This window comes from Bos taurus, chromosome 23 (genome assembly GCF_002263795.3).
Source record: "Bos taurus isolate L1 Dominette 01449 registration number 42190680 breed Hereford chromosome 23, ARS-UCD2.0, whole genome shotgun sequence".
Taxonomy (NCBI): Eukaryota; Metazoa; Chordata; class Mammalia; order Artiodactyla; family Bovidae; genus Bos; species Bos taurus.
The window spans coordinates 47,502,337-47,523,532 of NC_037350.1; the positions used below are offsets into that span (position 1 = coordinate 47,502,337).

The 21,196-nt window shown below is 52.2% G+C and overlaps 1 protein-coding gene across 3 annotated transcripts in view; it reads right to left on the reverse strand.

The window, feature by feature from the left end:
- Nucleotide 1: 1 nt before the first annotated feature.
- BMP6 (bone morphogenetic protein 6) overlaps nucleotides 2–21,196 on the reverse strand; it is a 161,055-nt gene continuing 139,860 nt past the window's right edge. Inside the window, exons 3-7 of one of the 3 annotated variants that reach the window (XM_005223892.5) lie at nucleotides 10,497–10,645; nucleotides 9,697–9,894; nucleotides 2,174–2,250; nucleotides 1,295–1,405; nucleotides 2–1,198 (exon numbers count right to left, since the gene is read on the reverse strand). In XM_005223892.5, the coding sequence (XP_005223949.1) occupies nucleotides 1,049–1,198; nucleotides 1,295–1,405; nucleotides 2,174–2,250; nucleotides 9,697–9,894; nucleotides 10,497–10,645 (685 nt within the window). In that variant the 3' untranslated portion in view covers nucleotides 2–1,048. The other 2 variants (XM_002697620.6, XM_059880687.1) reach the window with 2 other exon arrangements.

Genomic DNA, 21,196 nt, shown 5'->3' on the forward strand with positions numbered 1-21,196 from the left:
ATAGATCATAAATGTATTATTTAATCAGTTTAGTATGAATTGGTTTCCTAGTACATGATCGTGAACAAGACATCTTAAGAACATCCTCATCTTTGATCTGAGTCTAATGTTCAACAGGAGAAAACCATGATTTCGGTTCCCAACCCACACGCCTGTCCTAACCCCTTCCTCAGTCTAGATGACTTAGGAAGTCCTCAGCCCATCGCTTCTACTGGTCTAAACCCTTGGTGCAGAACGCTATCCCATCAAAGAACTGCGTTACCAACACAGGAGAAGTGGCGGTCCTAATGTAAGTGAGCTTTTCAGAGAGCCATCCCCCATGGGAAGGGGTGCAGACGAGTCGCTCGGGTAAACGATGGCTTTAAAAAGGCTTCTCTTCTGTGGAGCCTCCCCCTCAAAAAGAGGGTCACTCACTCCCTGCTTTTGGTACTAGCACAGAAAACAGCAAATGCTGGGACGAGGAGAGGGGTAAAGGATGTAGTTTAACTAAAATAAGTGTATCTTCTCTCACCAACAAAATGCCCACATGACAGCAAGACTGAGACAAAAGGCACTTACTTGCAGGCCGCCCAGCTGAGACCCACGTTCCCAGGGCAAGATCGGAACAGAGGTGTATCCGACCCTTCCGTGATCTGCAAACTCTGAGAAGCTACTGAACCCGCTGATATTTGAGCCAAAGAAGACTTTTACTTCAAGATTATTTTCCCTATTTACTCTCTAAAACCACAAGGATCTAAAGCAGTAACTGATTTTGGTGGGCTTGGGGAGGGTGCAGAGGGGAACCCCTCCAAGTTACATTTCTGCAGTCCCCAGACTTCAGACGCTCGAGTGCTGCTTCCTAGAGCCCGATGGCTACTCACAACGCTCACGGTGTGAGCAAGGGGCGGACAGGGTCCCTTCGGGTCTGCGTTGGGCGGAAAGGCCAACGCCAGCCGAAGGTGGCCTCGGGGTCTCCTCCTGTGTCCCGGGGGCCTCTGTGGGCTTAAGGCGGACGTGATCCAGGAGTCCAGGCAGTGTGTGCACAGCGTCCCCAGCCACTCACCCCGAGTCAGTGGCACCCACACGCTCGTACGACCATGTTCCGGTACTTCTTCAGGATGACATTGGAGTTGTCGTCGAAGTAGAGCACCGAGATGGCGTTCAGTTTCGTGGGCGCGCAGCACGGTTTGGGGACGTACTCGGGGTTCATGAGGTGAACCTGTTCCAGAGACGAGAGGAGGGGGCGGCATTAGGGATGGCCCCCAGTCCTGGCTGACCCCCCGCCCCCCGTGGCGTGAAGCCGGCCAGCGCTCACCAGGGTCTGCACGATGGCATGGTTGGTAGCGTTCATGTGTGCGTTGAGAGGGAACGAACATTCTCCGTCACAGTAGTTGGCAGCGTAGCCCTTGGGGGCAATGATCCAGTCCTTAATTGAACACAAAAGGAAGCGACGAGGGGTCAGCACACGGGCCCCACACCCCCTGGGTGCTGAGGAACCCCGTGAGAAGGCCTCGCTCACGTGGGGCAGCTAAGGAGACAGACACGGGGTCAAGGACGCATGAGGGGCAGAGTGAGGTGCAGACCTGCTCAGTCTGACTCTGGAGCCCTGGTTCCCACAGCTGGGCCCACCTGCCCCGGCCTGCCTGCAGGCCTGCAGGTGGTCGGCTCCAGGAACCTGGGCCAGAGGTGCCTCCTGGAGTCCAGGGTTCCCCTGTCCCCATAAGGCCACCTGCACACGGGAACCATCTCCAGTCACGTGGCGCCTAGAATTTGCCTGAGCAGCGGCTTCAGGAAGGAGGCAGCACACGGGTGCCCTTCCAGTCTGGGTGAGCTGATAACTGTCAGATCAGTTTTTCCAGCCCTTTCTCGAAACGCAGTGCACACTGTTGAAATGCCCAAAGCAACGCAGGCCCTGGGGACTGAGAGAGAACGAGGGGAGAACTCTGGGCTGGCTGCGGATCTGCAGGGACTCGGAGGCCATGCACCTGGGGGTCCCTGGAGAGGTGCAGGGGCAGGGGGCTTCAAGCACAAGTGGTCGGGCTGTCTCCCCTCCTCTCCAAGACCTAGGCAACTGAAAGGCTCCTAAGTACCTTCCCAGGAGGAACCTTCCCGACCCTGAAGTGCAAGGTCTCTGATGATGGCAGCCGCTGCCTTCAGGACGAGAGGAGGCCCTGAGACGGTCAGGAGCACTCACCTGCCACCCCAGGTCCTGGAAGCTCACGTAGAGCTCATGCTTCCGGCAGGCCGTCTTCAGCTCGCTGCTGTTGTAGTCTGCTGGGGATCAGAAGGCGCACCCATAACTCTCTCATTCCCTCCTTCACAGCCTCACCCGGACCCTTGGCCGCGGGCGAGCCCCCACTGGCCGCAGCCTGGGGCACCCAGAGCTCCGCAGGCTGCCAGCTGCTCGGGCGTCTGACACGCTGTTTCCCCTCTACCCCAGGGTCGGGCACACCGGCTCCCATCTCGACACGCCCGCACTGACCCGAGTGGACCTTTCAGCAGCAGGGGCATGTCGTGACCCCCTGTTGGACCAAGAGGCCCCAGAGCGCTAACTCAGAGGACACGATTCACGTTCAAGACAAACACACTAGCAGGTTCCGATTCTAACGGGGACCATCCTGAAGCTGCTTGGAGCCTGTGAGGATGGCTTGGGGGGTCAGGAAGGGCCTCCTGAAGGGGGCGCCCTGGAGCCAGGAGGCCAGGAGTGGGGGGACACTGCTGTCCAGTCCCTTGACCGGGTCAGTGTCCCCCAGCCCCCACTAAGCCGCCCCAGGAGAGCAGCACCCGGCACAGCAGCAGAAGCGTGCACACCTCTCTGGAGTCAGGCCCCGCTAGTCTGGTTTCTCACCCGACCCCCGCTCATCGAGGGCTGACAGAGCCGCTTCTGTGTGGCATGCCCTTGCCAAGAAACGAGGGGCCCCATCAGACGAGGCTTCTGTCCTCCAGCAGCTCGGGGAGCGGCAGGGGTGATGCGTGATGTGCCCAGCTCACTCCAGCACAAGACAGAATCTGGATGCCGTGCACGGGGCTGCTGGAGAGAAACCCCCTCGGGAGGTCAGAGAAGGCACAGTCACGAGGCAGAAGGGGAGAGAACAGTCATGGAATGAGTGTGAGGACGCGTGAAGAGTGACCCAAACTGTGGACTCTCCCGTGCGATCACTCCAGCTCCTCATGGGTCCCCAGAGAGCCCAGGATGGGGTCTGCTCCCCAGAAAGAACTCAGGCCAGCCTGACCTCTGGGGAAGGGGGATTGGAGATGGAGGCCAAGTCCTGAGACCCGCGTGATGGCTCTGGACATGGGGCTTGGGGGAGCCCGCAGGTGGGCAGGCACGTCCGCGTGTGGAGCGCGACCTGCCGGATCCCTGTGGGGGGCGGGGGGAGGCCCGTGTCCCAGGCTGCTCTTCTCAGAGGGGGAGCGAGGGGCTGTTCCTCCCCTGTGTCCCTTATAATCCAACTGGAATCCTGAGTGCAGCACCCCCCCAAGGCCCAGGAGTTGCTCCAGAGTATCATCAGACAGGGGAGGGGGCGCTGCAGGAAGCCCTGAATCCCTCCAGTAGACAGACCAGCGGGGGGCATCAGAAGCGGGCAGAGCCCCTGACCTCGTGGCACCTGTGCCCACCCCAGGCAGGGAGGTCAGGACGGAACGGGACTGGAGGACCCCTGGCTGGTGTCAGGATGCAGGCGGGGGAGTTTCTCGTCTTGCCGGCTGGAACCGAGATGACGTGGGCGAGGGCTCCCGCCGACACTCCACTCTGGCTGACCCACGGTCCCACCCCCGTTCTGGCTCTTTCTTCCCTGGGGCCAAAGGCTGGGAGATGCTCAGGAGAGCGGAGGTTGCAAAGAGATGGACACAGCTAGGCAACTAACCTTTTAAAAGGCATTGGGGATTTTGTCATTTCGACCTTAAATTCAAATTTTAGGGCCCGTAGCTTGGCTCCCAGATGTCTCGGTCAAGAGGTAGAGGCTTGTCCAGGGTTTTTTAAATGAAACCAGAACTTAATTCTCCACAGCTGTGGCGGACAAGTGTGGCATGAGTGATTGGAAAGTTGAATTGTTCCAAACTCCATATTCATAATACTTGACTCGCTTTTGCCATTAAGCCCCTTTAGGGTAAAAGTTGCCAAGGAATGAAGCTGACTAGAACTTGACCTTCTCCTCCATCCCTAGGGTTCACCCCTTATGAATGTGCTATTGGCCAGTAGGCTGAATAATCAGAGGCATAAACAGATGCTGCCAGACACTCAAATAATCCATCGAGTACTGCCATCTCCCAGGAGAGCACTGGGGGCCGGGGGCCTCTAGCTAGGGACTGGGGACAGAGGGACATGGAGCAGAGAGTCTCAGGGCTCAACCTTTAAGGGATATCTCTGTCGTCAAGATCCTTAGCTCCCTATTCTCTTATTCATCAAGACAAAGGCTGAGAAGAGATCAGAGCTCCGATTAAATGGAGCTGTGTGAGACCTTGAAATCCTGCAGCCACAAACGAGTAGGATGGGCCTTCACCGCTGCCTCTCCTGCTAACCATCTCGCCGTAAACAAAATCGAGACACTGAAAATCAAGCTGCCCTCTCCCCGCCTGCCCCTCACCTCCCCAAACACTTTATGAGATTATCGACACCAGAAATCCTGCAGCGTCATGGCACAGGTCTGGGCTTCCCCTGGCAAGCCTCGGAAGCCCTGTGGATCATGGGGTACATGGGAGCCAGAGCCGCCTCTGGGAGAAGCTGGCGGATCCGGCCGAGGTGGGACAAGAGTGGTCAGACCGGTGCAGACGGAGGTGCCGGGGGGACAGCTGCTCTTTGTCCCTGACCTTGTCATTCTAGGCTGGAAGGGAGATGAGACCAGGGAGCTGTTGCCTCTAAAAAACAAGTTTCCTCTGGGAGGACTAGCCTGAGCTCGGAGAACCTGGGCCGTGTGGACAGCATGCTCTGTGTGCCTGCTGTTCCAGTGTTTTCCTGGCCGAGCGTGGGGCCTGCAGCTGGCGTGGCCTGGGGTGGGGGAGGGGCACGACCAGCCCCCGACAGCCCCGGGTGGGGGGGCGGCAGAAGCCCTGGCTCCTCCCCTGGGCCCTGGTTTCTTAGGCGCCCTGCCTGTCTTTTCCCTCCTCTGTGTTTCTTCTCTCTCTTCCTCTTGGGGCTGGAAAGGCGGCAGGGGTGCTGCTGACCCCAGGGCTTGGGCTGGGCCGGGGCCGCCCAGACTCGGATGCCGCCGCCTCCCGGGGCTGCCCAGCCCCGCCTGGGCGTGAGGAGGGCCCTGCCCTTCTCATCTAGGCCACCCCGTGGACTGTAGTCCGCCAGGCTCCTCTGTCCATGGAATTTTCCAGGCAAGAATACTGGAATGGGTTGCCATGCCCTTCTCCAGGGAAATCTTCCTGACCCAGATATCGAACCCATGCCTCCTGCATTGGCAGGCAGGTTCTCTACTGTCTGAGCCACCAGGGTAGCTCAATACCTTTGAAGAACTATAAACAGCTACGTCACAGCCCTGACCCATGTCCATTCTACCCAAGCATCGTGTCCATAGTGGATGAGCCCACTCACCTCTGGCACATCCACCCATGGAAGCAAATAAGGAACTAGAGGGGACACCTGCCAAGAACTAAAAGGCTGAGCAAACACTGATCTGTGAGGAGAAGAGCCCCTAGTTTGTGGGCTGAAGTTCCCTGAAATCTACAGCAAAAGATGTGATAATTATAATAAAGTACCCGCATCGCTGCTTTGCAAGTGATGAGTTCTACTTACTTTTCTTAAGCTGGAAGCATACTGAATGGTCCCAACTGGAAAGTTCAAGAGGTAGAAGATATGAACTAGCAACAAGAAGGTCAGCAGTATATTTACATGTACCAGAGCCACCTCTCCTCCCAGGATCCCTAAAGATACATGTTTGGGTGGGCTGGAAAAAGACAGAAGGAGAATTTAAGAGATGCTCACAGGTAGCATCTGAATCAATGAAGAGCTCATTTTGGAGAGAGAGAGAGTCTTGGGAAGTTACTGGTTCATGACAGTCAGCAGGGCTGAGTGACGGCACCACGAACATGAAGGATGAAGGGGACCCAAAGTTAGCTAATCCGATTGGACATAATTGTTCCAAGTGGCAGAAAATGTTTTAAAACCATCTGCCAAAACATGGAGCAAGTCTCACCCGTGGTGTTGGCAGCCAGCTGCTAACATGGCAGAAAATCTCAGACTCACCAGCTGAACTGAAATCGCATTAACTACTCCTGCCCCAAAGATGTCTAGGAAAGATCTTGAAAAATGAGCTAAAACAGAATCTAGAATCGCCACACAGAACCATCCCTCAAGGCCATTTGTTCACAACTCTTGTAATGGGTCGGTCAGGTGTCAGTCCCCCTGGAGACAAAATCATGGAACCGGAGAGAAAGATACTGTGGAAGAAGCAGGTAGAATGAGACCATCTAATGAGAGTTCTGGGAACCGTGGACAGGGTGGGCACCACAGGATCAGTGGCTGAGTCACTAGAATCCCCAGTGGGCTTGCACCAAGCCCACTGGGGATTCTAGTGGTAAAACGTGTCAGAACGATGAATGATACGGTCCAGACGATACGCAAGCCCACTGGAGAAGTGCAAACCGGGGTAAGTGAAACCCATCCAGGGAGACTTGGGTCCAAACCCACTGTTCTGGTGCATGTGTTTGGAAAGTCCACTAGAAGGCCAAGGAGAGATGTGAGAGCAGATTTGGGGGAGGACGGGGAGAGGCAGACAGGCTCGCGGCCCTTCCTCGTTGAGGATTGGTCCTGCCGTCTCCAGATTTGGCAGCTCAGCTTTAAACACAGACGCATATTTCCCTGCCACGTTTCAGCTGGAGGACAGGCAGCTGGAGGACTGATGTGCTCACTCCTCTGCCCAGCAGCAGGACGGTGTCTGGTGGGCTACCCTGCTGGTCGTTTGAGTGGAGAAATGTTAATTCCCTAGGAGCACATCGTGGAAGACGGGGGCAGCAGGGGGCAACACTCTCTTCCTTCAACCTCCGGAAAGACTCACAAGGAGAAGTCCTGTCTGGACTCACACAGTCACACGCGACCACAGTGGTCTGTCTCAGCAGCATCTACAAAGTGCATAAAGACCCAGAAGCGCTTGGCCCCACAACAGCCCAGAAATAAACATGAACCGGCTGGTCTGTGCCCCTGGGCAGGAGATTGTTATCTTTCTGGAAATCCTTTCTCCAAGAGCAAGTGCCTCTGCACATCCATCCCCATTAATGGCAAGAATAAGTAAGGAGGAAAGAACCAGAGAGAGCGAGCAGGGGACTTCTTGGCGGTCCAGTGGTTAAGAACCCTCTTTGCAATGTAGGGGACGCAGGTTTGATCCCTGGATGGACAACTAAGCCCGTGAACCACAACGAAGATCCTGCATGCTGCAACTAAGACCTGACTCAGCCAAAAAATAAAGAAATATATGTTAAAAAAAAAAAAACAAACAAAAAGTAAAGCAATACTTCAGTGGGTCTAACCGGATCATTAATTGGACCATCTTGAGAGAGTCTTTGAAGATAGTGGGGGGTCGGGGGGAGGACTCTCCAGAGTAAGGGGTTTAAACCCCCTTTTGCGAGGGCAGAGGCGTTTGTTAGGAACTCTGCTTTCCTACCCCTGAAAAAGGCAGATACACTTGCCTCTTCTTACAAAGCAGTCCACCTTTAATACTCATATTTAATTCAAACTCATCAAACTGGAAACAAAATGCTGAAAGGGACTTGGAAGAGAATAATTCAGTGATGCCACGGAAACCCAAATCAGAGATGACATGTTTTCTCAATTAGAAAAGAAATTTTATGTGTGTACTGGTGGGGGGAGGGGAGGTGGAATAAATCAAGTGAAATTTTCATTTAACAAAAGCAATCAGCATCCCAGAGCTGCCTTCATGTCTGAGGTCCCAGCACCAAACTGACCGCAGCTCGTTAATGTACGGCCGCCATTGGCGGGCTGCGCCGCCATGCCCCGAGGAGAAGCCCGGGATGATTGCTGTTCCGAAGGCTTCCTCCACCGCGCACACAGGAAAGTCATCACTTCTTCTTTTTCTTTAAACCCTAGCCCTGACTGTTTCTAGCAGTAAACACAGGAACACCCATGCTGGGCGACGCTTCCAAGAAACAGCAAGAGGACAAGCAGCAAAATGTCACATCACGCTGGGTGGCGCCCCTTCTGGTTCCACATCCAAGTTACTGGGAACTGAAACGGCTGAGTCGGAATCCAGAGTGAAGACACTGCTTCCACAGGAAAACTGGGTGCTTTGGAAAGTTCCACGAACTCTTTCCAGCCGCAGATGATGACATTGTTTTAAAGCCACCTGGAAGAGTTAATGCATCTGCCTGACGTATTTTACATCCCTTCTAAGGAGCCTGACATACCTGCTAACAACTTCCTATGGCTGGAGGCACCTCATCTTTGAGCCAGAGCGATGCTCCTCATTCAATCCCAGCAAAGCCACTGAGCATCAAGTGTGCCCACCAACCGCTGGGTAAACCGAAGCCAAACTGGATCAGGTTCGTCCTGAGTCACAAAGCAGGGCTTCCCAGGGTGGCAGTGTGAAAGCACCGGTGCCGCCGATGCAGGGAACAAGAGAGATGCGGGTTCAGTCCCTGGGCCAGGGAGATTCCCCTGGCACGGCAACACACTCCCGTATTCTTGCCTGGAGAATCCCATGGACAGCGGAGCCTGGCAGGCTACAGTCCACACGGTTGGAAAGAGTCGGACATGACTTGGCACATGCACACACGCTAAGTTACAGAGCGCTGATGAGGAAAGCAAGATCTCTGACTACAAATCCCAAAGTGAACCCTCAACTTGGTGCCTGATTTCCGGGCTAGTTAAAGGGAAAGGAAGCCTGGAACCTGTAAGCACCCAGCAAGATGCACCTTGTTTTGAATTCAACACTGACCAGCTCTGTGCTGCCTATCAGCGCCTGCATGCCCTGCCTCCTGTTCTGAAGACTGGCTCTGCATGGGAGGGAGCCTGTCTGCAGGACTGCTGAACTGACACTCTGGCAGAGAGGGCTGTTTCCTCTCTCTTGCCCTTTGAACCTGCCCATTCAGGGCAGGCGGTGGGGGGTGGGGGCGGGGCTGCACCCCACCCCCTAGCTCCAGGCTCTGCTGAAGCTACTGCAGAAGAGGCGCTCTCATCCTGAAGCTGAGGTTGCCTTTCTCAGCACATGTCGAGCTAGGCTTTCTGAGACCACCACCAACAAAGGAAAAAGGAAAGGGGATTCCTACTATCTGCTGAGCCCGTGGGTCTCACCACATCTCAAGGCAGAACACCGAACTGCCCAGTTGAATGAAAACCAATGAAACCCATCAGAGAGGGGTGCCGGAACTGACTTGCCATCACTCCCAGCCGAGAGCACTGACCGACACGAGCCCGCCTTCTACAAAGGCATGAAGTCTGTCTGTCACCACTTCCCGGGCATAATGCAATTTGGAGGAAATGCAGTCATTCCCTGGATCTTTATGGGAATGAAGAAGAGCTGGGAGAAATCTGATCAGACAGAAGGATGCTTTTCTGGGACAGCAGACACTGAGGCTGTCTCAACCTGCAGACGATCTTGGGGTCACAAAGGCTCCCCTCTGACGGCCTAGGCGTCCGTCCAGATAATCCAGGGCACCTACAGCTGCACGTGGGCCTGCAGAGCTGGGCAGCGCCTGCAAGCCTCGGCAGGTCCTGTGTCCTCACAGACACCCCGGGGCCCACATGCGTCCCTGACCCACCTGAGGCGCTGGAGGCCCGCGACACGTCCTGGGCCGGGGTGGAGCGGTTCCGGGCCTGCTGCCGGCGCCGCCCGGGGGCCGACCGGGCACTGCGCACGTGGACCTCACTGGCCTTGAAGAAGGCCACCATGAAGGGCTGCTTGTCGTAGGGGCCGTCCCTGCCCACCAGGCCCGCGGCCCCAGGGCTGATGCTGAGCCCTGTAGGCAAATACGGAAGCGCACCTCTGAGATGTGGCACCGAGCCTGGTGTCCACCTGCAGGGCACGCCCGAGCCTCCCGGGTGCCCTCAGAGAGGAGGAGCCCACATGCGGGTAGACACGGGGCACCCTGAGCCCTCCCCCCTCCTCCTGCCGAGGTCCCAGGAGGCAGGGCAAGGGGTGGTGGGGCCCCCAGTTCCCCTGTTCCTGCTGCTATCTTCTGTTCACACCCATCTTCCCCATCTTACGTCTCCCACCCAGGAAGGTGACTTCATGGGCTGACTGGGTCCGGCCCGAGGGGACTAGGACCTGCCAAGCTCTGACACTGCAGGAGGGGGTGCAGGAAGGGCCCCCACAAACCTACTCAATGTCAGCACCTAGAGCTCACCCCGGCCTTCCTCTTTAACTCAGCACCCAGCTCCTACCCCTCTCTGAGGCTCCCGGACCATCTAACCGTCCCTGAGTCCTTGCCAGGAGGCCCTGGGGCAGGACTCTGCTTGTCCACCAAGGCTCCAGGAGGTCGGGAAACGGGGGGCCCGCCTGGGGACCACGGCTGCCCACACCTGCCGCCAAGGAGGCAAAGGCCCGAGTCCCTGAACTCACCATCACGCGTGACCACGCTCAGCTGCAGCCCCATGTTGTGCTGCGGAGTCAGGACCCACAGGTTGCTGGTGGCCGTGATGTCAAACTCCAGCCAGCCCGCCTCTGAGGCCCACACAGCACGCGTGCCCAGCAGAAACAGGTCCGAGTCTCTGGAAGAGAGAGGAGACAGAGGGTGAGGGCACAGGGCCCCGGCTCAGCCCGCGGTCCTGCCAGGCGTCAGAATGCAGGCAGGACGGTGGCCCCTGCCCAGCGCAATCAAGGGGAGTGCGCATGAGCTGGGGTGCCACACCGGCTTCCTCCTGACACGGGAGGGCCCTCCACGTCCGCGGGAGCCTCACAACTGCTTGTGCCAGAGGTTTTTAGATTTAAGAAAAAATAAATAAGTAAACGGGCCTGTGGTTGTTCACTTTATGGCTAATGAACTCTAAAAAGAAAATGGAGGGGTGGGGGGCCGAGAAGAAAAGGATGGAAAAAATACTAAAATCAGGATTAGTAAAGATGAGCATTTACTAAACTTTGATTTTTTTTTTTTAATGAGGGCCCAACAATCCTCACATGTTCTTAGTTCCTGTGGAAGGGGAAACCAGGGTTCACATGCTATTTCTGAGCATCAATACTTTTCTTTTAATCAACACCTTTGCACACGGCCTGCGGTTAAGAGCCGAGTCCTTGCTCGCGTGGACCGCAGAATGGAGTCGGTGTCGGCCCCACCGTGAGCCGCCTGGGCTCCTGTGAGGCAAACTCAATGAGCCCATTCCTTCCACTGGACTCCACAGGGCTGTTCTTATATTTACATACACATTTCTTGTCTTTTCTTTTTTACAGTTTCCAGCTAACAAAACCCAAGGGATCATGGACAGACAGGGTGAGGGACCCATATGCTGTGACAAGGCGGCGTGAGGGACGGTCACCTCGGGGTATCACAGGGACACCCATCTGAGTTGACGCCCCGGGGTCACGGGCAGAGAGTGGCCTGGAATCCCTGTGACAGGGAGGGAGAGGTTTCCACCCTCCCTGGGAAGACGCACACCCCCTGGTGCTGGAAACATTCTGCGTGGAGAGCTTACGGGACAGAAACATGACTAGAATTCAGTACTAAACTTAAAATGAGCATCATAATACCAACAGCATACATTTAAATCCATTACAAAGTGCCTGCATCTGCTCGGCTTGGGCCATCCTGCAAAGCAGGCAGAGGATCATTACCCCCATTTTACAGCTGAGGACACTGCGACTCAGACATGAGTTCACAGACACGTCACGGTCGAGGCCAGAAGCCAGTGGATCCCGAGATTTCCACAAGGGCCTTCCCGCCTTTTGAGATCATGATGAAAGACAACCCGCGACAAAGCAACAAAATGTATCTCTAGTCCATCCAATGGTCTGGAGGCCAGCGAAACCTCTGAGTGAAAAGTCTTAGACTTCTCAGAGGAGAAACAATTTTTCCTGTTTACCCGGCTCAGAGCTGGAAGGCAACACTATTGTCATCTTTTCTGAGCTCGGAGCAGTAGGTGTGGCTACGCAGCGTTTACTCAGCTGGTGGACAGGGTCTGCGGGGGGCACGCCCGGCCTGCCATCTATAAAGCTCCCCCCTCAACGCGTGTGTCACAGCCCCTGCTGACAAATTACCCCCGACCCCCGTCACTGAGGCGACTGTGGGCGGACAGACGGGGGTGTTCATGGAAAACAGCAAGAGGGGACACAAGTCCAGAGCTTTGAAGTGAAGATGTGAAGACATCAGTTCTGTTCTGGAAGGTAGGAAAAGACTCTCATCCAGAAATAACAGAACCAGGAACAGCAATGTGGGGACAGTCTGGTCCTGAAAGAAGCACCAGACACGTTCTTATCAGAGGAGCAGTTCTAGAATGAGGATGTGGTGGGGATGTCAGCGCCCACAGGGTGCCATGGCTGAGGGGCACTGGTCACTAGGGCGTCAATGGGGCAACTGGCTCATGTTCTTAGGACTTGTAACAAGGATGCAGAGAAATACAGCCCAAGATACGAGTGTGACATGGCTGGTAGAAAGAGCTCAGTTCAGTACAGTGGCTCAGTCGTGTCCGACTCTTTGCGACCCCATGGACTGCAGCACGCCAGGCCTCCCTGTCCATCACCAACTCCCAGAGCTTGCTCAAACTCATGTCCATTGGGTTAGTGATGCCATCCAACCATCTCATCCTCTGTCATCCCCTTCTCCTCCTGCCTTCAATCTTTCCCAACATCAGGGTCTTTTCCAATGAGTCAGTTCTTCACATCAGGTGGCCAAAGGGTTGGAGTTTCAGCTTCAGTCCTTCCAGTGAACAGTCAGGACTGATTTCCTTTAGGATGGACTGGTTGGATCTCCTTGCAGTCCCAGGGACTCTCAAGAGTCTTCTCCAACACCACAGTTCAAAAGCATCAATTCTTTGGCACTCAGCTTTCTTTATGGTCCAACTCTAACATCCATACATGACTATTGGGAAAACCATAGCTTTGACTAGATGGACCTTTGTTGGGAAAGTAATGTCTCTGCTTTTTAATAAGCTATCTAGGTTGAGCTAGAATGAGCTTTTATATTTCAAAAGTAGGGCTCAGGACAAAGGAATGGGGGAGTCTGTCAGCTGAGAAAGTGGGAGATGGGACAGAAGGCCATCATCCAAAAATGGGGCAGAGACAGCAGAGGACAGGAAGAAGAGGGGGGTGTGGTTTAAGGAGGGCAGAGGAGGCACACGAAACCATGACAGGGAAGAAATGGAGTCCACAGGTGGGTGGGGCTTGGTGGACACGGGAGCCTGTGTTGCAACCTGACGCTGCTCCAGGTCACCCAGGGGCCCCCCACGTACTCCCCCCCCAGGACCTGGCAGGGCTTCAGGGCCGCGCCTCGCTGACTGTCCAGTGAAGACAAGGCTGGTCCTCGCCGATTAGAAGACCAGGGGGTCCACACACACGTGGGCTGCAGCTGAGCTCCGGGGCTCAGGGCACGGAGGCCAAATCAAAGACAGCCACTCAAACGAGGGTGCTCAGGTCCCTGGGAGCAGGGGTGATGGAGCGCAGGGACTTAAAGTAACCGGGCTCAGGGCCTCCCCGGCGGTCCAGGGGTTAAGACTTCAGCTTCCAGTACAGGGGGTGTGGGTTCAAACGCTGGTCGGGGAGCTGGGATCCCACAGGCCTCGTGGCCAAAAAACCCAAACATAAAACCAAAACAAATTCAATAAAGACTTTACAAACTGGTCCACATAAAAAATAATAATAATAATAACTGGGCTATCGGCCTGGTGGAGCAGCAAATACCTCCCGGGCTCCCAGCACTCGGGCGCCGGCCGAGCACTCCCGCCGACCCGAAGAGGATGGGGAGGCTGGTCCCATCATGGCTCCCTTCCGGAGCTGGCGGCACGCAGCCCGCAGAGGGGGTGTGTGTGATGGCCACACGGGGTTCAGGGGGGTGACCAGAGCTTGAAGCTGGAGCCCCGGCTCTCAGCCACCACACATCCAAAAAGCGGAGTCAAGAAAAGCATAGGACAGATGACGTGTGATGTCACTTATCTGTGGAATCTTGAAAAAAAAAAAAAAAGATGATACAAATGAACTTAATTACAAAACTAGAAACAGACTCACAGAGAACGATCTTATGGTTACTGGAGGGGCAAGCAGGGGAGGGGTGCATTGGGAACTGGGGATTAACAGATACACACGACTGTACATAAAATAAACAAGGACCTACTGTACAGCATGGGGAACTATATTCACCTATCATGTAATAAATAAACTATCGTGGAAAAGAATCTGAAAAAGAATATATATATAAAAATATATGAATCACTTTGCCATACACCTGAAACTAACACAATATTATAAATCAACTCTACTTTAATACAAAGATTTTTTTCTAATGCATAGAGCAGAGGTAAGTAAACACCCAGCAAGGGCTTGGAATAAAGTCAGAGATCCAAACCCACTGCCCATCAGTGCCAGTGGAGGCTGGATACAGAAGTCAGGTTTCAGATGCTCGGGGCTGGCAGAGGAGAGCAGTCAGGGGTGACTCCGCATGTCAGGGCAGGAGGAGGAAGGTCGAGATGCCTCACACCCACGGCTGGGATGCCAGCAGCCTCCCCGGCTTCTCCCCTCTCCCCTTCCGAGCACAACGCCCTCCGTCTAGATACAGCCATCACTGACACACGTCCAGTGAGGCAGAGGGCCTTTCACAAGAATGAGCCTCTGAGGGGGGACCCCGCTGGGTCAACGCTGCTCGTGACTCAGGTGGGTAAGAGACACTATTTGTGGCAAGTCACCAAAATGGCCCTGGTCTGCCCACAGCTGTTTACCTTTCTTCAATGACACGTGACCTTCTCAGTCTACGGACTCTGTCAAAGGGTCGCCTCACACAAGACGCACCCGGTTCTGTGACGTGAGCAGCAGGGCTGCCCCTGTAAACCACTCCAGGGGCGTCGAGGCCTTCTTTATGCAAGAAGAGCATAAAGTGCAATTTTCAAACAGAATGGGAGCCAAAAATCATTTGAGAAAATGAGAGAGTAAGGCAAGGGTTTCTACTTTTTTCTTATGTGATGTATTGTACATACAGGATCACATCTAAACTTTTACCAACTAAAAAGGTAGAAAAGAAAGAGAATATTTGAAAACAGAGTACTAGAAATCAGAGTAAACTGCTACACACTGATTCAAGTAACAAGGCTGAATGGACATTACTGTATACACTATATATTACATAATAATATTGTATACATTATATATCACATATATAATAATGTTCATTCACCTGTTACTTGAATTATACACATTATGTATTGCAGGAGTTCCCTAGTATTATTATTCCCAGACAATAAAGAATCTGCCTGCAATGCAGGAGACCTGAGTTCAATCCCTGGGTCAGAAAGATGCTCTGGAGAAGGGAATGGCAACCCACTCCAGGATTCTTGCTTGAGAAATCCCATGGACAGAGGAGCCTGGTGGGCTACAGTCCATGGGGTCACAAGGAATCAGACATGACTGAGCAACTCACACTTTCTTTCATACTATGTATGCAATATATACACTACATACTGTACTAGTGAAACTCACACAGTCGTGTCCAACTCTCTGCAGTCATGTGGACTATAGCCCACCACGCTCCTCTGTCCATGGAATTCTCCAGGCAAGAATACTGGAGTGGGTTGCCATTCCCCTCTACAGGGGATCTTCCCAACCCAGGGACTGAACCAGACTCTTTACTGTCTGAGCCACCAGGGAAGCCCTCATACTATATTATATGTACTATATTGTATATATTGGGCTTCTCTGGTAGCTCAGCTGGTAAAGAATCTGCCTGCAATGCAGGAGACCCCGGTTTGATTCCTGGGTCAAGAAGATCCCCTGGAGAAGGGAATGGCAACCCACTCCAGTATTCTTAGGCTTCCCTGGTGACTCAGATGGTAAAGAATCCACGTGCAATGAGGGAGACCTGGGTTCGATCCCTGGGTTGGGAAGATTTCCCTGGAGGAAGGCATAGCAACCCACTCCAATATTCTTGTCTGGAGAATCCCCATGGACAGAGAAGCCTGGCGGGCTACAGTCCATGGGGTCGCAGAGAGTTGGACATGACCGAGCAACTGAACATAGCATATACTATGTTATATAATCAGCCAGGCTCCCACTGACTTTATGGCAGTTGAATTTACCCAGTTTTCACTTCTAGGATGAGTATGGCATAAAGAGAAGTTTCAAACATCAAAGGCACCAAAATTCGGTAAGGTATATTTCATTTTCGACAAACCAACACAAATCCCTTTGAATCCGGAGAGTAACACAGCTCTGCCCTTACACACTGTTCACCACGGGACAGCTCTTACATGTGTTAGCTCCTCACAACTGCCCAAGAGTATTCACACCATCACAGGCGAACACAGCGGGGAACGGAGGCGCACGCGGTCACGCGGCTTGCTCACAGGCACTCCGCCGGCACGAGCACAGCGGGGATGTGGACCCAGGCAACCTGGCCCTGAGCCATCACCACGGAGGTTCCCAAGGCTGGTGGGCACCAGACGCCCCTGGAGGCCGTGCTCACACACAGACTCTCAGAGTTTTGGCGGCAGGGCCTGTGAGCTTGCATCCCCATCAGATTCACAGGTGACGTTGCTGCCACTGGTCTGGGGAGCACACTCAGGGCCACTGTCATTGAGCACTCTGCCTTTCTCTAAAGTACGAGGAGAATGACCTTGGCCTGCTGTTTAGACTTCAAGTTTCAAGCTGTCAGCTCTCAAAATACCTTACCTCTCTCTCTAAAATAGTATCAAGTCATGTAGACTTCATGCGTAAATGCTTGATGGTCTTGGGGACTGGCCTTACCCTTGGGGATTTATCAAGTGAGACTAACAATCAGAGTTACGGGTGAGATTAAATCCAAAGTAGCAGGATTATCAGAAGGCTTGCTTCTGTGTGTCCAAGACAGGGAGCAGGGGAAGATGGAAGGCTACTTTGTTCAAGTTCAAGGCTACCTAACCTGTGCTTGGTGACCACATAGATGCAATAATGTTCCCATACACTGGGGTAAGAGGGCGGCAGAGGACAAGATGGTCAGATGGCATCACCAACTCAATGGACATGAACTTGAGCAAACTCTGAGAGGTAGAGGAGGACAGGGAAGCCTGGTGTGCTGCAGTCCATGGGGTCACAAAGAGTCAGACACGACTTAGCGACTGAACAATAACATCACACTGGGGTATATATCCCACCACACCCCAGTGATTGGGTACAGACTGAATGAGGTTTTGAGAGAGTCAATTCCTAGGTAGGTTGATAAGAAGTCCGGGGGTCCCCAAGAAGAGAGGGGTCTGGAATTCTCAAGGAGGAGGAAAGGACAAACGTTTTCTTTTCCTCTACATTGCTTAGTCCTAGTCACATAAAACATTTTTATCTTTAAGCCTGGAAGTGATGATTACACAACAAACAAGTCAGTTTAAACAACTAAGTTTAAACTCTGTACTAAAGATTATACAATGATGTGTCCTGCTTGAGTACAGTTTCTCCTTCTTGAAAACCTTCTGACTAATCCTGATATTTTAGAATGTATATTATGGGAGTGGGTCTGGTAGGATCTTTCTATTGTTAAATTCTAATCTTGTTATCCTAAAATGTAAATTGTTGGCATGGGAGTGGGTCTGGTAAAATTTTCACAAGCTTGAGACAGTCTTTTGATGGTCTCTGGCCCCCGATTGAATTCTTCTCTTTCGGAAGCCAAGAATCCCAGCGTCCTTTCGTGGGTCAGCAACAACCTCTCAGTTTCTGCCACCTTTTAAACATGTCACAGGCAAATTTTATGTTTTGGTTCTTATCACCCACGCCCACATCCACATCCCTGCCCAACATGGGGAACTAAGGCAATAAAAGTGCTGCTAATTGGTGATTTTAAAACAAATAGCAAAAAAAAAAAAAAAATCTTGACTATACAACCATGGCCTGCTTCCCAAAAAGCTGGACATCCTGGTGTGGAGATGCTGGCAACTAAAACACCTGGGTGTGAATAATAGAGAAGGCAGCATCATTTCCAGACACAAACCTCTTTTCTTTTCTCTGACACATTTACCAAGTGGGTAAACAATTCCCAAACAAAAGTTCTTCCTGTTCCCCACACCCTGACGTCCCCCTCTCCAAAATTTGTCCTTGTTCTTTTAATTCTTCTCTAACCTTCTCAGCTACCCTTCCAAAGAACAGAACATAGACAGGCAAGGGGAAGAAGGCTTGGTAGCTTCTTGACTCTTGTTTTCCCCTTTGACTTCATGGGGGTCTTTCTAAGTCTAAGGAAGATGCTCTTGACTAAGAAGATGAAAGTAACTGGTTACATAACTGCAGGTGTGGGTCGGGCACGTTATCCCTTTCTCAGGAGCAAAGGAACAAACACTACAAAGTTCAGTGCTCGTCTGGGGCCCAGGCTGAGTGTGCCAGAGATTACCAAGCCAGCAGGAAGATTTCAGTAGTCCCTAGGGAGGGAACCTGTGACAGCCAGATTCAGAAACAGGCGTGGCTGGGCACAGCGATAAGAAGCCTTTGATTTTCCTCTGCCCAAACAACAATCGACTTCTCCCATCCCGCCTTTCTCAAATTTGCCCTTCTCTTCATAAAAGAACAGTCCCAGATATCTCACTTTCAGGTCAGTGGAGATAAGAGTTCATGTTCCTTCATTTCGGGAGGCATCACTGAACATCCAACGGAATTCATACGGCAATCACTCTATGAGCATCAGCCTGTGAGAAATGCTTTCCTAAGAACACGAATCTCCTAGATGCTGGCCCAACGACTGGGTTCAAGTCTGGTTTCCAGAATCACACTGTTTGGTTCCAACATCAACATCTGTGGGGATTCATTATAAAGATTTCCAAATAAAAATATGACACTTCAGAGATGGATGCTTTGGGGTATGGTGCATCAAACGAGCACTCTTACTAAGAACAGCGAAAATCACAAACCTGTTTGAAGCTACCTTAGAGCCACCAAGAAAGGCAAACACTTAATGCGGCAAGAGGTCAGAGAGAAGAGAAGTGCATCAAGGCTGAGCCTGTATCCGCCACTGCTTTTTCATCTCCGGGCCTTGGTTAATTCCTGGCATACCGCAAAGATGTCAAACAGAATGGGGTAGCAGCCCAGAGCCTGGAGTGGTATCATTGGCTGGCAATGCAAACTGGAGCTTCAGGGAGTTATGACTTGGAGGGCTAAGGTCCCAGAGGACTGCACAGAAGTGAGCTCATCAATGTGATTTCATAGAAGTTAGGGGTCCCTTCCACTAGGATCTTGGCTCTTCAAGGCCTGACTGCCGTGAACTCCAGTATTTCCATTTGAGACATTTGCCAAATGTTAGGCTGTGTTTGCATGGAGGAAGAAGCTGAGAAAACAAGCAGGAAGAAACTGCTTAGAAGCTAAACAAAAGCACAGCAGAGTTTTTGGCAGTCTCTCAATGCTGGGGAGTTTAAAATTAAGAGTTCAGAGCCCACCATGGAAGAGAACTTCTGGTAAACAACCTAGACCTTCAGCCGAGACCCCTAACGAGCTAAACTGCAGGAGAAAGGGAAAACAAGAAACAGATGCCTCAACATATCCAGAAACCTGGCTTCAATTAAAACCGAACAAGCTGACCTGCCTGCCTTCCAGAAGAAAGTGAAATCCAGTCTGGAAGGAGACACCAGTATCTAGAACTGTTTTTCATAAATAAAGTCCAGAATATAATTTCAAAAAATGATTTGGCATGCTAGGAAATAAGACCAAATGAAGAAAAATCAAGGGAGCAAACAGATCATGAAAATAGACCCACAGGTGATTCAAATAATAGAATTTTCAGACATGATCTTAAAATCTAGTGTTATATTAAAAGGATAAATCCCAAGTTCAGTTTGTTTCAGGAATGTGACATTGGTTATAGACATCCCTCAGTATCCTTGGGGGACTGGTTCCAGGACCCAATTCTGGATACCAAAAAATAGCTAGACACCAAAATCCATGTATGCTCAAGTCCCTTACATAAAACCATGTAGTATATCTGCATATAACCCATGCATGTCCTCCTGTATATTTTAAATCTCTAGATTACTTATAGTACCTAATACAATGTAAGTGCCGTGTAAATAGTTGCAAGCACATAGCAATTCAAATTTTTTGGAACTTCCTGAAATCTTTAAAAAATATTTTGATGCGTAGTTGGTTGACTCCACAGATGTAGAACCCATGGATATATGAAGGACTAACTACAATCATGCCCCAAAATTCAGAAAAAAATCCACATAATTTCTAATTTTAAAAAACTCATAGCAGGAGGGGAGGAGCCAAGATGGCGGAGGAGTAGGACGGGGAGAACACTTTCTCCCCCACAAATTCATCAAAAGAGCATTTAAACGTCGAGTAAATTCCACAAAACAACTTCTGAATGCCGGCAGAGGACATCAGGCACCCAGAAAAGCAACCCAACTCTTCGAAAGGAGGTAGGAAAAAATATTAAAAACAAAAAAAACGAGACAAAAGAGGGAGGGACGGAGTTCCGTCCCGGGAAGGGAATCTTAAAAAGAGAGAAGTTTCCAAACACCAGGAAACCTTCTCACTGCCGAATCTGTGCCGAGCTTTGGAAGCACAGAGGGCAACATAACAGGGAGAAGAAATAAATAAACAATTTAAAACTCACAGATTGCGAGCCCTACAGTAACTCCCCCAGCAGAGAAGCAGCGCAGACGCCTGCATCCGCCATTAGCAAGCCGGGGCTGGGCAGGGAGGCGCGGCGTGGGCTGCATCGCTGAGAGTAAGAATCTGGCCTGAATACCCTGAGCGCTATCTGAGCGAAATAATTTGGGCTAGCAAACCAGACTGTGGGATACCTACCACGCGAAAAGCCAGCCCTAACCTAAGACCGCCAGGCCCGCGCACGGAACAAAGGACTGAACAGAGATAGCCGGCGGCAGACCTTCCCCCTCCGGTGACAGGCAGTCAGAGCCGGAAGGGGGCAATCGCAGCCCCAGAGAGACATTATCTATAAAATTGTAAGCAGGCTTCTTTGCTAACTAAAACTTCTTGGGGGTCTGGACGGTCAACATCTGCCTGAGAAGGTGCGCCGGTTTTACATCCAGATAACCGAGTGGTGGGGAGGCGATAAGTCGCAGCATTGGCGCTCGCCTGGGAAGAGCAAATTGGCGCTCGGACCTGGGAAGAGCACAAAACGCAGGCCCAACTGAGTCTGTGCCTCTGAGGACTACCCG